Source organism: Mandrillus leucophaeus, unplaced genomic scaffold (assembly GCF_000951045.1).
Source record: "Mandrillus leucophaeus isolate KB7577 unplaced genomic scaffold, Mleu.le_1.0 Scaffold405, whole genome shotgun sequence".
NCBI classification, from domain to species: domain Eukaryota; kingdom Metazoa; phylum Chordata; class Mammalia; order Primates; family Cercopithecidae; genus Mandrillus; species Mandrillus leucophaeus.
Genome location: NW_012104310.1, coordinates 91,719 through 105,796, shown reverse-complemented (window position 1 = coordinate 105,796; position 14,078 = coordinate 91,719). Strand labels below are relative to the sequence as shown.

General features: G+C 41.2%; 2 protein-coding genes across 4 annotated transcripts in view; both read right to left on the bottom strand.

Moving 5' to 3' along the window:
* The window catches only part of SMPDL3A (sphingomyelin phosphodiesterase, acid-like 3A), a 22,833-nt gene extending 19,899 nt beyond the window's left edge, over window positions 1–2,934 (bottom strand). For both annotated transcript variants that reach the window (XM_011992156.1, XM_011992157.1), the window contains exon 1: window positions 1,942–2,934. In XM_011992156.1, the coding sequence (XP_011847546.1) occupies window positions 1,942–2,053 (112 nt within the window). In that variant the 5' untranslated portion in view covers window positions 2,054–2,934. The remainder of the gene's footprint in view (window positions 1–1,941) is intronic.
* A 4,148-nt stretch (window positions 2,935–7,082) lies between these two features.
* Window positions 7,083–11,662, bottom strand: FABP7 (fatty acid binding protein 7, brain). Of its 2 annotated transcripts, XM_011992155.1 has the most exons (4): window positions 11,269–11,662; window positions 10,675–10,847; window positions 9,936–10,037; window positions 7,083–7,437 (listed from the first exon to the last, which is right to left on the bottom strand). In XM_011992155.1, the coding sequence occupies exons 1-4, from the start codon at window positions 11,339–11,341 to the stop codon at window positions 7,387–7,389; spliced, it is 399 nt and encodes a 132-aa protein (XP_011847545.1). In that variant the 5' UTR covers window positions 11,342–11,662; the 3' UTR covers window positions 7,083–7,386. The 2 variants fall into 2 exon arrangements, with proteins under 2 accessions (XP_011847545.1, XP_011847544.1); XM_011992154.1 differs by lacking the exon at window positions 7,083–7,437 and having other exon boundaries at window positions 8,259–10,037; window positions 11,269–11,587.
* Window positions 11,663–14,078: the final 2,416 nt, after the last annotated feature.

Below are 14,078 nucleotides of genomic sequence, written 5' to 3'. Positions count from 1 at the left end.
TACCAGTGAATACTCTTAAGTTAGGTTTTCAGTCTCATCTGACTATTAAGCTAGGTTACAGTTCATTCACAAGGATTCAAATATAGAAGTAAGGAGTCCTTCTCAGGCCGTATTTAGTTTGCTTTAACAGTACCAATCAAGCCAGTCCCAGCCTACTAAATCTAAAGAACTGTAGCCAAAAACACGCATGTGAAGCTTCCTAGGACTTTTGTCCTCCGACCACCAGGACTTGAGAGGGCAGAAAGCTAAGACTGGGAACTTAAAAGCAAAAACACGTAACAAGCAAGCCGTAGCCAGACAGGGTGTTGAAAGGAAGTCTGAGCATTTGGGGCTGAGAGGAGGCGTCTGGGGAGTTGTCACATCAAGTGGAAAATATGCAAAATACTACAAACAAGGAGAATTGTGAAACTGCTGAGTGAATACTTCAGACCTTTGAACTCCAGTGATTCCAGTCACACTTCAGACCTTTGAACTCCAGTAATCCCTCTTCCTTCCCCTTCAGTATGTGGGGATTCAACCTTGCAGCTTCCCATCCAAAACGGAGGTGTGAAGACTCACATAGTCCCCAGAAAGCGCTCCTTGAGGCCTCCTTAAAACACAGGTGAATTTGCCATTGTGTGGCCTCGAGCAACCGGAGACATTTTATTTCAAAACCCTAACCGGTCACATAATTAAAGTAACACAAGCTAAGCTGTAATAAAAGCAGAAACCAGTATACATAAACATTTTGGGGAAATTTCTTGTAATGACTGACATTTGCCACAGTTGGGAAACCAGATTTACAATTTTTGCTTCAGACCTCCTGACAGCTGAGTCATGAGGACTTGGCCTTCAAAGAGAAGATATTTGCCCTACAGCGCTCCCAAGTCCTGAGAAAGCACAGAGGGAGCAAAGAGAGAGGTTTCAGCACTAGTTGCTGCCACCGAGTCTCAGCGACAACTCTCCCCCCAAAGAAAACAGAACTCCACTTCTCTAATTTTGTTTTTCCTCCAACAGTGCAATTATTTTTAAAGGGAGTTGAGGAGGTGTGAGCACCTTGATTTTTGAAACTGGAGGCTCAGATGGCATTGTACAATCTCCCATCAAAATGTATCTATTCTGGACCAGTGAGTCTCAAACTTAGCCGAGTGGAAGGAATCATGCGGAGGGTTAAACAGCTACTGTGGAACCCCAACGTCGGCGGTTCAGATTCAGTAGGTCTGGGATGGGCTAGAAATTTGCAATGCTAACAAGCTCAGGTGCGGCGGGTGCTGCCACCGGTCCAGGGCCACACTTAGAGAATCACTACTGTAACAGGCACTGTGTTAAGTGTTGGGAGTGAATAAAATGGGTCCCGGCCGCAGGTGGACATCCAGGTGAAATGAAGTCCCCGTGAGTTCCACGGTTGACTAAGGGGCGAGTCTACACCGAGGGTGCTTTCGCGCTCTAGCTGGGTGAGCGGCACAAAAAGCCACCGATCTCAGTCGAGCAAGACATAAGATAGTCTGAGTCACGCTGAAATTTACATCCCTGAGCTGAGGGGGAAACTACAGTCCCCCTCCATTCCGGACTGATTCGGGGCCTCTTGCAGTGCTGGACATCGGACTCCCAGCTTCCTCTTCCCTTGAGTCCCGGAGCTTTTCCTTCCTTCCCCAAGGAGCAAACCAACTGAGATGCAGGATGTAAACAAAAGCCAGGCTGTTGAAATCCGGCCCACGCGCCCTTGGAGGCATCTCCCCCCGCCCAGCCCCGGTCTTCCGGCTGGACGCCCTAACGCTCTAGTCCCTTGGTCGCCTTCCCCGCGCCTAGCAGCCGTAGGGAACGCCGGATGCGTCAGGGCCCCGGCTAGCCCGAGCCTCTGCCGGGGGCAGCTGCCTTCCCCACTTTCTCCGGCTGTGCGCAGGCGCCGTCGCTCCCCGCTCTCGGCTCTGGCTGGGAAGAGAAGGGTAGCGGACAACTCACCTACAGCCGGAGGAGGATTCCTGCTGCCTGCAGGCGCCACGGGCAGCCCGAGGCCGGAGAGGCAGTGCCAAGCAGTCAGCAGGCAGCAGACAAGCGCGTGCAGCAGCGCCATGGAGGACCGCGGGGCTGACCCGGAGGCTCGGGCTGTCCCGCAGCTCCACTCGGACCGTCAGGCCTGAGGGTGAGGAGGAGTCAGAAGACGGCTGCGGGTATAGACGCCCGACTGATCACGTGCAAAGACAAATTCCGCAGCGAGTCAGTTCGCCTGGCCTTCAGCTGCTGTTTAGCGATGATCTGTTCTCGTATTTCTTAGCGTCGGTGTTTGGCCTAGGAAGGAATGTTCTTGTAGAAGCTCAAATTCAGGCTCGTGTATCAGTGGTGCAGTTGATGTCAAATACTGACACACTGGTGCTTGGGGATAGAGAAAGACATTCAATTTGATGAAAGCCAGAAGGAGGGAGAGCAAGATCGCTCAAATTCGTCTGTAAAAAGGAAAAAGTGGGGAGTTTTTATACTGCTGGAGAATAAGAGAGGGGGAGTTTCAAATAATCCAGGGGAAAAGTCTGTTTCTTCAGTCTCAGATAATACCTTGAGCAATTAGACGTCCAGGTATCCGCAGCTGGTTGCAAAGCCCTTCGAGGTATTCATCCCTTCTGCAAACATTTTTGTGACCCTGAAGTTACCTCTTTGTTCTTGACGAGGAAGCAGTATATCAACAGTTTATAATTATATTATGGAAACAAGGAGAATATTGGGCAAAAAGCTAGTGGTTAAAATGTGCAAACAAGCAGGAGCCTGATCAGAATTTTCATTATTTCAGTCACTAAAAAAAATGCTGGGGTGCTGAAAGCTCAACGATCCTGGTTCCCTTCTTTGGCCAACCTACCCCAGCTTTAACAGGGAGGGCTCCTCAGTAGAGGTGATGCAGAGAGAGCCCTGAAGTATCATGATTTACAGGAAATCAGCAAAAGTTCTGGATACCGCAGTGGATCTGGAATTGTTATCTCTGGACTGGGAACATCAGCACCACCTGGGAACTCTAGTTAGAAATGCAAATTCCCAGGCACCACCCTAGATCTGTTGATTCAGCAACTTGCTGGAGCCCAGCAGTTTGTGTTTTCACAAGCATTTCAAGTCATGTTAAAGTGATTGTGAGGTTTGAAAAGCAATGCTCAAAGATACCCCTTTTGTTTTTTTTGTTTTGTTTTGTTTTTTAAACTGCCGGGAAGAGAAGGGTCTTAGAATTAGAACATGTCTGAAAATCATACTTTATGCATTCTAGAGATGCATGGAAATCAAAAGTAGAGGTGGTTGATTTGATGCTTCCAAGGAACTTTTTTGAATATACTTCTGGCAAAGAAGTGTACAAAGGAGTAAGCAAAGATGATGAATAATCCCGAAACTGCTGGATTCTGTGTTCTATGTTCCTTCTCACCATTTATGAGAACGCTGATCGCTTGGAGATGACAAGCTAATAATTTAAATTTATAGGGCGTGGAATTCCTTTACAGAAGAAAATGCTTTCCATAATTACTAACCTCAAAAAAGATGTTGTAGAGTGTATTTCTTTATCATAGAAAGCTTTGTTTTCTATCCCATGTAACTTAATGGGAGCATGTCTCATGAAAGGGATTTTGAAGTGGGAAGCAAGGTGCTTCCATTTTCTGTTTTGTAAACCAAAAATAAAATTTGAAGGCCCCTCATAACCATCTGAATGGGCGACCATCTGAATGGACTCTCTCCCCAGCCAGGGCACCCTAAAATTTAACGTGAAAGACTGGTTCAGGCCATAAAAAGGGGGCTGGGAGGTTGGACATACCTAATTAACATCAACACAAACCTTAAGTCTGACAAGACACATTTAAGGTCTGTTTCTCTAAAGCCTGCTACCTGACGGCTTCATCTGGGTGATAAAATCTAGGTCTCACAACCTCTTATAACCCAGACAGCCTTTCTATTGATAATAACTTTTTCAATCAACCAATTGACAATCAGGACATGTTTAAATCTCCCTGTGATCTGGAAACACCCACCCCCCGCCCAGCTTCAAGTTGCCCTGCCCTTCTAGATCTAACCAATGTAAAACCTTACACGTACTGATTGCTGTATTATGTCTCCCTAAAATGTATGAAAGCAAGCTGTACCCTGACCACCTTGGGCACATGTCAGGACCTCCTGGGGCTGTGTCACTGGCCCATCCTTAACCCTGGCAAAGTAAACTTTCTAAATTGATTGAGACCTGTCTCAGGTACTTTCGGTTTACGGTTTCAAGTCCTGCCAGGGCAGCCCAAGTCCTTTTGGGCTGATTCAGCTTTTGGATGATTCCAAAGTTTGCAGGAACCGGAGTGCATTCCAGTGGTGGACAAGATGGTCCTTGGAGTTTCTCAGTTCACAACCTCTAGAGTATGGGAGAAAATGGAGCCAGAAAAAAATGGTGAGCTGGCGAGAGAAAACAACTGTAAGGATTAACAAAACGACTTAGAGGAGTTTTTAGTCCAAACATTTGAAAGCTAGGAAAAGGATAAATTATAAAAATAGCTCTTTTCACTCCTTTTTTTCCAATTTCAATATTCTTTACTGGAAGTAACTGGTTGCGAAATAGTTTCTCAGTAAGCATAAAACAAGGCATACACATTTTGAAACTTAAGAAATACTTGCAATCCTAAAAAGTACAGTATATTAAAATTAGTGAGTAGAAACACCATCCTTCTTTCTACTCACTCCACTTTCTTTCTTTTTTTTTTTTTTGTTAATACTCACTAAGAAGCAAAAAACTACAGTGCCCCAATATCTCTACAGGTATATCTCAACCATGGGCATATATTTGTAGGTCTCCATGTTCCAGGTGTACATACATGTCATTTTGAGTGTGTGTATCTGGGTGAGGGAAATCACATGAAAGAAGGGCAGAAGCTTCACAAAACAACCTTAGCTTAGTTTAGTTTGTATCATTGAGACCTTTGTATCATTTCAGAAATGTTCTTCCAGGGCCTGTTGGTCAAATTGCCTTTGGTCTTGGTCGTTTTTCCTTTCCTTTAATTATGTTTCTTAACTATGTTAAGGAACAAAACAAAGACGGCAAACCAGAAAAGTTAGTGCATTGACAGATTGACAGTGTGAAATAGAATTTGGTTTGAAGAAAAATGATTTGCGACTACCCAGAAAAATTTAGGAAGCAAACATGTTAATTATATTCCCCCTTAAAATGCATTTGTTCTACCACTGCAACCCTTGATCTTTCAGACCATTGCATCTTTGTTTCCCATTTAGGCCACCCAAAAACCTTTTCATTCCTCACTCTGTGAGACAGCTGTTATGGAAACTGGTGCCAGTGTTATTTGGCTTCATTATAATGAACTAAAGATAAATCTCTGTCTTTGGCTTTGTATCTTTAATAATAGAGAGGCCAGAATCTGAGCTTCTGGTATAGCGTAGGCTGAAATCCCAAGTTAAGCAGCCCCTCCACCAGAAGCAGAGTCGGTGGCTGTCGGAACAGTTGGAGCCAACACCCTGTTCATGTTCTGTTTCATGCTTTTAAAGACAGGTAAACTGAGTGCACTGGTGTGTGCCAGTAGTCCTAGCTATTCAGGAGGCTGAAGTAGGAGGATTGCTTGAGCCCAGAAGTTTGAGACTAGATTGGGCAACTAAGCAAGACCCCATCTCTTAGGCAAAAAAAAAAAAAGAAAATTTTCTCATACTTATAGCTGTAAGCTAATTGAACTTTTTTTTTTTTTCTTTTGAGACAGAGTCTTTGTCTGTCACCCAGGCCATAGTGCAGTGACACAGTCTTGGGTCACTGCAACCTCCACCACCCAGCCCAAGCGATTCTTGTAACTCAGCCTCGTGAGTAGCTGGGATTACAGAAATGCACCATCACACCTGGCTAATTTTTATATTTTTAGTAGAGACAGGGTTTCACCATGTTGGCCAGGCTGGTCTTGAACTCCTGGCCTCACGTGATCCACCTTCCTCGGCCTCCCAAAGTGCTGGTGCTAGGATTACAAGTGTGAGTCACCATGCCCGGCCAGTTAATTGAACTTTGAATTAATTTATAAAATTAATGAGAACTTGGACATGCAAATCTAACCTTCAATTTCCTTACTGGTAAAGTAAAAATAAATAATACCTGCCTTCTTCCTAAACATTGTACAGTTGAGAAAATGTATAAAAAGTATTTCGTAAATGATGAAATATGTAATAATATTTGTTTGTTTGTATTTCACAAATTCAGACCCTAGCCAGATACAAACAGGTATTTAATTTGGTTTGGTCAACTCAATCACCTTCCCTTTCTTCATCCTGCCCTACTCCCCCAACCCTGAAATTTTCAGTGTCTTTATGCACAACACTGCATTTGCACTCTCACTGACTTTATCCAACTCAGTTTGGTTGTCTGGAGAAACATTTTTTATAATCCAGGATAAAATTCACTCCCTTTCTCTATTGCCTTTCAATAAGAAATTTTGATTACATGATATTTTTATTATATTTACCTTTTAATAAGACATTTTGATATACATCATTTTGTTTCTTCAAACTGTTTCTTCTAAAGACACCACTTCCACCGGGCGCAGTGGCTCATGCCTGTAATCCCAGCACTTGGGGAGGCCAAGGTGGGTGGATCACCTGAGGTCAGAAGTTCAAGACCAGCCCGGTCAACATGGTGAAACCCCGTCTCTACTAAATATACAAAAATTGGTCATATGTGCTGGCAGGCACCTGTAATCCCAGCTACTCAGGAGGCTGAGGCAGGAGAATTGCTTGAACCCAGGAGGCAGAGGTTGCAGTGAGCCGAGATGGCGCTACTGTACTCCAGCTTGGGCGACAAGAGTGAAACTTCATCTCAAAAAAAGAAAAGAAAAGAAAAAAGACACCACTTCCATAGCCCAACCCACTGTACAAGGCATCTCTGGGTCCTGGCCAAATGAATTTAACTATCACAGATTCTTCATGGAAGGTTCAACCAAAACTGTGGCATTTTCGTATTTTCTAAGGCTTTTGTTTATTTTTTAAATTAATATTTTAAACAAAGTGCTACCTTTTTCAGCCTTACTTTATGCTGTAAGAGTGACTATTTTACTTAAAATTGTCTTAATATAGAGTTCTTAGCCAGATTAATGATATTAAAAACAACAACAAAATTTCACATGTAAGATTTTTATTCAAATTTGATTTACATTCCAAAAGAAATTATAAAATATATTCAGTTGTTTGTAAAAAAAAGGGGAGGGACAAAACTTTAATTCAAATTATAAAACATGATAAATTTTCAGATTAAAATTGGGCTAGTTGCTTGGAGTAACAAGCTTTTAAATCATGATTCTGCACTTCCACACCAAGGATAGCCTTCTAATTAATGATCAGCCGTGCTGTAATAGGATAGCATGGAGACTTGAGGAAAGAGAAAAACTGAAGAGCTCTTCCAAGCCCAGACCAGGAACTTTTTTATGCCTTCTCATAGTGGCGAACAGCAACCACATCACCAAAAGTAAGGGTCTGCAAGGTTCAAAAGATAATCAAATCTTTTTATACAGGAACATCAGTCACTGAATTTTAAAGATCATCATATATGTAATCTAAGTATCATGCGAAAGAATGACATTTACAAACATTAAATGCTGCATAAGCATTTTACATCTTGAAAAGAGATGCTATATTGATATATAGTTTATGTCTCTGAAATGAGAATGAAGCAAAAACTGAGATTAGCAATTTAGATTCAGGTCAAAAGAATTTCTTTAGCCTTAAATTATCAGGGTAATTGAGCAGATTAAGTGTGGGAAATGGAGTGTCTATATTCTTTTCTCAGCTATCTGCTTTAAAAGTGAATGAGTTGTATAATAGGTTTACATAACAGTTTTCAATTCATAACCTAGATAAATTTTGAACAGTCATTAGAAAATCCAATCATTTGAGCTGATGGTATTTGGAATGACTTGTTCCAAACTGAAGAGGAAAATGTAAAGGTACAAATGTTCTTCTTGCTTTGGTTGTCATGGCTTACCCTATGTGAACCCAGGTAGGTAGCTGGATAGGATGTGGAACATCAGCTCCATTACTCTAATGTCAAATCTAACTTGAAGAGTTGCTATAAAGCCACTTTACAGAACTTAGGGGGTTTTAGTGCTCATTGTTTTCATGTATTGATGGGATGTTCAGGAGTATAGTGTATCCTTGTAGTCTATTGCTTTAATCTTCCTTTTTGAACTCAATCTTGCCTGATCATAGTCATGCATGCCACGGTTGAGCTATCTACTTTTCTGTGTTCAAGAAAAAAAATGGAGGTAAAAGCATAAAGGAGAACTTCAGAGCGAATCTTTTAGAAATGAGTCCTTTCTTTTGTCGATTGTTGCCAAAGAATGTGAGCAAATGTCCTTTAACATGAAAGGAAAACTGTCCCTCTGCTCCCCACCTCCATCTCCACAGAAGCATGAATATCTCAGTGTAGAACAGTGCTCATTGCAGTAGTCAAATGGAGAAGGAAACATGAGTCCCCAGTCTTAAACAACAAAACTTTCTCTGCTGTCATCTTACAAGGACCGTGTAAAGCATTCTCACACCCTCCTCTAAAATTGAATGAGCCTAACCACCTATGTCAGTATCATCAATATACCCTTGCAGGTCACACAAAAAGTGTCTGAGGAGGGCTTGGTCAAGGCATAATATTTCTTCTCGTTTGTGATACTACTCCTTCATTAGAGAAATTATTTGTTAATTATTTTATGTTTGATCAATTTAGGACAAAAACATATAGGGAAAAAGTCTTGTAAAGATGGAGTCAGAAATGGATCAGAGTGATACAACTGTAAGCCCAACAACCTCAAGGATTGCCAGGAGCCACCCAGGAAGTAGGAAGAAGCAAGGGAGGGGACCTGCAGAAGGACAGTGGCACTAGGGTCGCCTTGATTTCAGGGATCTAGACTTCAGAACTAAGAAAATTCACTTTTGTTGTTTTAAGTCACCAAGTTTGTGGTACTTTGTTGTGGCAGCCTTAGGACACTAATACATCCTCTTTTACAGATAATTCCTAGTAAGTTAGAAGAGGGTGATTGAAAAAAATATTTTTAATGGCCACCTAGTATTAAATAGATGTGTTTAAAAGGCATTTTATGTATTCAAGAAAAAACTGGAAAGAAGTAACTACAAAATGGTTCTCTACGGGAGTCAGGAGCCTTGGCGCAGGCCTGTAATTCCAGCACTTTGGGAGGCCGAGGCAGGAAGCAGGAGCATCACTTTGAGCTCAAGAGTTGTAGACCAGCTTGGGCAACATGGCGAAACCCCGTCTCTATAAAAATATTTTAAAAATAGCCTGGCGTTGGTGGCTTGCACTTGTAGTCCCAGCTACTCAGGAGATTGAAGTTGTTGAATTGCTGGAGCCCATGAAATGGAGGTTGCAGTGAGCCGAGATTGCACCCCTACACTCCAGTCTGGGTGACAGAGCAAGACCTCATTTCAAAAAAAAAAAAAAAAAGGTTATCTCTGATGAGATTTTAACATTTTTTATACTTTTCTGTTATATTCTAAAGTATCTGCACTGAACTTTTGTAACTTTATAAATTAAAATATAAGCTACAGATCTCTTATTACAGGAGCCATAAAGTCATCTGTCTGAGATTCTCTTATAATAGCAATTATCTTTATATATTTCAGTGATTATGGGCTTTAAATTTTATTTGAGAGACATCCATAGTTATCCTACAAAAAAATCTTTTGACACAGTTTTAGGCAAATCAATGGCAACTTTTATTTTTTTAACTACACATGAAATGTTCTCTTTTTCTGCAATCAAAAATGTTGAGCTGAAGAAGACAATTAACTAGGATCTTTTTATTTCCCCTGTTTTATATATAGTTAAAGAACCTTGCCAGTAATGTATTATTAAAGAAGGAAGGAAGGAGGAAGAATGGAAGGGGGAGGAAGGAAGAGGGAAGGAGGTGAGAGGTATGGGGAGAGGAGTAAAAAACAAGGAAGAATGGAGAATTGTCATTACTTACCATAACCATCTTGCCATCCTTAATTTCTCTTACAAAATTTGTTTCTTTGCCATCCCATTTCTGTACATGAACAAGTTTGTCTCCATCCAGGCTAACAACAGACTGAGACCAACAATGAAATGCAAAACATAGCAATAAATACAATTCAGATTTCTGATACGGAAGACAAATGATGTGATTTTTGAAAGAATTGTGTAATTGAATAAATCATAATCAATTAATTATCCTATTATTATCTCTATTACTTCTAGATTATTATGTAAATTTGAATAATTCATAATTTGATTAAAAATACACATCTAAATACAAAAATTTAATATATTAAAAACAAAAATCCTAAACTAGTGCTTTGTAGCTAGTCGTCCTTCTAAAGAAAGCCTTAGAATGAGGCAAACTGCCCATTTAGTCAATCTGAGGCAACCTGGGGAATTAAACAAACTGCACTCTCTCTTTCAAACAAACGTTATTAAATGTTTTCTGAAATACAAGCTTGATATAAAATGTGAACAATATATGGTAAGAGACAAATACAATTGAGATTTATGCTATAGCAAGTACCCATTGTTCAAAATATAACATATGCACACTAAACTATGGTGTATTTCTCCTTGGATTGAAATATTGAAAATATTCTACACTTTCCAACATCTTAAAAAAAAAAAAAAAAAGCATGCATTGGGAATCTTTATCTTTATTCCCCCCTCCCCATCCCCACTCTGGAGAAGAAGCAGTTTCTCACCTTACAGTTTCTATCATCTGCAGTGGTTTCATCAAACTCTTCTCCCAGGTGGAAACTAATCTCCGTGTTCTTAAATGTGCTGAGAGTCCTGATGACCACTTTGTCTCCTTCCTGACTGATAATTACTGTTGGTTTGGTCACATTTCCCACCTGCCTAGTGGCAAAGCCCACGCCTAAAATAGCAAAGGGAACAGTACAGTCTGCAGCAACTTTCAAAATAACTCACAAAGCAAGAATCTGCTTTCTGATTATGGAACCCAGGTTCTAAAGTGTAAGTTTCATTAGAACATGATTAGCCATTAATCATGTAAAACACTACTGTGATTATAAGTGCATGCAGAAGAAAACCAAAAAAGTCAGAGAAGCTTCACTTTCTCCACAGAATAGCAGATGCTCTGTGTTTTTGGCCCTGGGTAAGAAGGCAAACAAGTGCCACATTAAAAATCCATTCAGTGGAAAATGCATAGCCTAGCATCTGATCAGGACAACGTGATCTGTCTTTGCCTCTTGCTGACCTGATGAGTGAAAAATGGAATCTGCAAGTATCTAAAGCAGCACGATAAGAAGAGAACAGCCGTTCTTATTGTTACCTACCTAGAGCCTTCATGTACTCATCAAAGTTCTGACTGTCGGTCAGCTTCCAGGTAGCACAGAAAGCCTCCACCATCCTTGCCCTCTCCCCTCTTTAGAGACAGGAGCGAGGATCTTCTGGTCTAATTGCCACTGCAGCTCAGAAGACCCTTTACACATCAGCAAGCAGCTCCTGCCTTCTTATTTGGAAAGAGGGTGGGCAAAAATCCAATGATTTAAATTGCAAACACACCCCTCCAGTGTCCCTCTCTCCAAGAGGCTGTCACAGAGGGAGGAGAAGGGAAGGAGCGCTCGGAGTGAAGCTCCAATCCTCTTTGTGATTGGCTCAGGCCACTGGGTTAGCGGAGTAGGTCGAGTTCCTCCCAATCCTCACACTACAGCCCTTATGCCTGAGAAAGCTCTGCAGGGATTCAATGGGGCTGGAGGCAGGGAACGGGAAAATGAGAGAAGGTCTTTCAAGTTCAGTGAGAAAAAACTTGGCAAAGGCAATCTCAGAGTGCAAGGAAAGAAAGAAGATGCACAATGGGGCATTCAGATTGATTTCCGTTAATGGCAAAGCTGGTCACAAATGAGGACCCCCTTAAAGAAAACCACTGAAATGCCAGACTTTGCAGACAAAGGAGAGTGAATAGTGTGTGTTATTTTCTCTCATCGTTACAGGGAGAGCACAATGCAAGCTAGAGTATGCCAAACTGAAAAAGAGGAGGGGGAGGAGGTGTAAATGCCTTCCCTAGATATATTGCTTGAAGGCTACTCTGACTGTCAATGAGGAAGCACACTAATTTGGGTCCTTTCCCAACACAAACCGAGAGAATTTAAAGATCCCGTTGTCCTTTCTAAAAATGTGAGAACAAGACTGAGTTGGAAAAGCAATCTAAGGAAGAGTATGGTTAGGACTTACTAATGAGGTACAAAAATAAAGAAAAGAATGCTCTTCCCCCACCTCCTTGAATAGATTATAGAATCCATGTGGAAAAACTGGACAGAAGATTATTTGGTAAGACTTTAAATTACCTGCATTCTAGGACATTTTGATTTCCTGAGGCCACATCTACATAAATACAATCTGTGTACATTGTACATTGTTGGGAGTTAATGATGGGGAAGGGCAGGAACTGGAGGAGCAGTAGGAATCAGAAGAACTTTGTTTCAATTTGCCCTGACTCGGGGTTCCCCAAGAATGGCAAATACCTTGAGGGTTCTAAGTAGAGTATTTAAAGGAAGTCTCTGAAACTCCCCTTCACCCAAAGAGATTCCTTCCTGCCTTACTGGTGCTGACCATCAATGAAAGCAGTTTACCTGCCTCTCCTGGGGACAGAGCAGGAGAATCCCACTTGGTATTCCCTCCCCTTCTCTCTCCCCTGCCAATTAAACTGCAGCCCAGCACATTTCTACCCAATCCACACCAGATCCAACAGATAAGACTCGGAAGGCCTCCTACCCTAACTGGCGCCTACATGCGTCGTCTTTGGTGTCTCAAGGGTGCTTGTTTAATAAAAACTGTAGTCTTCCTTCACAACTGCTTTTCTTCCAATTTTCACTTTATTTGTGACTGATACCACCATGCACCTAACTGTACAAGCCAGAGACCTCTGAATCATTTCTAATACTTTACCACTAAAATCAAACTTGATGTCAAGGCCTATCTCTTTTGCTTTGTTACCAGAAAAACCAAACTCTGTAAAACATTTTACAGAGGTTTACTCTGAACCAATGTGAGCAACTGAGGCCCGGGGAAAACACAAACCAGAGAAGTCTTGAGAAAGTGGTCCCAAGGCAGTCAGATTATAGTTTGGTTTTATACATTTTAGGGAGCCAGGAAGTGCAGTCAAAAATATAAATCAATACATGGAAGGCATACATTGGTTCAGCTCAAAAAGCTGGGATATCTTGAAGCTGGGGGCTTATAGATTATGGATGAGTTCAGAGATTCTTTAATTTGCACTTGGTTAAAGGAGTAAGGCTCTGTCTAAAACTTGGAGTCCACATAAAAAAGTTTATTTTATTTATTTATTTATTTATTTATTGAGACAGGGTCTTGCTCTGTCACCCAGGCTGGAGTGCAGCAGCGTGATCTCAGCTCACAGCATCCTCCACGCCTCAAGCAATCCTCCCACATTCAGCCCTCTTGAGTAGTTGGGACAACAGATATGTACCACCATGCCTGGCTATTTTTTTGTATTTTTAGTAGAGTCAAGGTCTTGCCATGTTGCCCAAGCTGGACATAAGGAAACGTTTTAAATTAACATAAGGATGCGATGTAGCAAGATTAATGGCCTAATTCTTGCTTTGCATTACCTTAGATCTTGTTATAGTTTGGTGTCTTATTGCCACAAAGAGTCTGTTTTGTCAGTTTCATAATCTCTATTTTAACATGAATCCCTGTCAGTTGTTCTATATTCCAAAAAGTCAGAAGTATATCTGACTTCCCTTCCTTTTATGGCCAGGAATTCAGGTTTTAAGGTTTTTTGGTGGGGAGGGTTTCTGTTGGCCAAAAGGGGGTCTGCTCCGTATGTGGGAGTGCTTAGGATTTTATTTTCAGTTTACAGCTAAAATTCAGATGACTGTTTCATCTATGCAAACTATCTCTCTGGTAAAGATTCTCAAACTGAGTTGTTTTGTTACAAATTATTGCTATATGTTTCATCTAATAAAACACGTTTAAAGTGGTAGAATGTGTAAGTATTGTTCTAAAATATAATATATCATTTCCTTTTTGTATTCTAAGAACATAAAATTGTTGAGAGCAGGAACCATGTATTATACATCTTTATCTTAGCCCTTTATAGATCACAAGTGAGTGCTGAAATATC

Excerpts from the sequence above, each read along its gene's own strand:
- FABP7 (XM_011992154.1), bottom strand. The coding sequence starts at position 11,341 with ATGGTGGAGGCTTTCTGTGCTACCTGGAAGCTGACCGACAGTCAGAAC. Across the intron at positions 10,848-11,268 it reads TGAGTACATGAAGGCTCTAG|GCGTGGGCTTTGCCACTAGG; the intron begins GTAGGTAACAAT and ends TTGCTATTTTAG. Across the intron at positions 10,038-10,674 it reads CAGATGATAGAAACTGTAAG|TCTGTTGTTAGCCTGGATGG; the intron begins GTGAGAAACTGC and ends TGTTGGTCTCAG.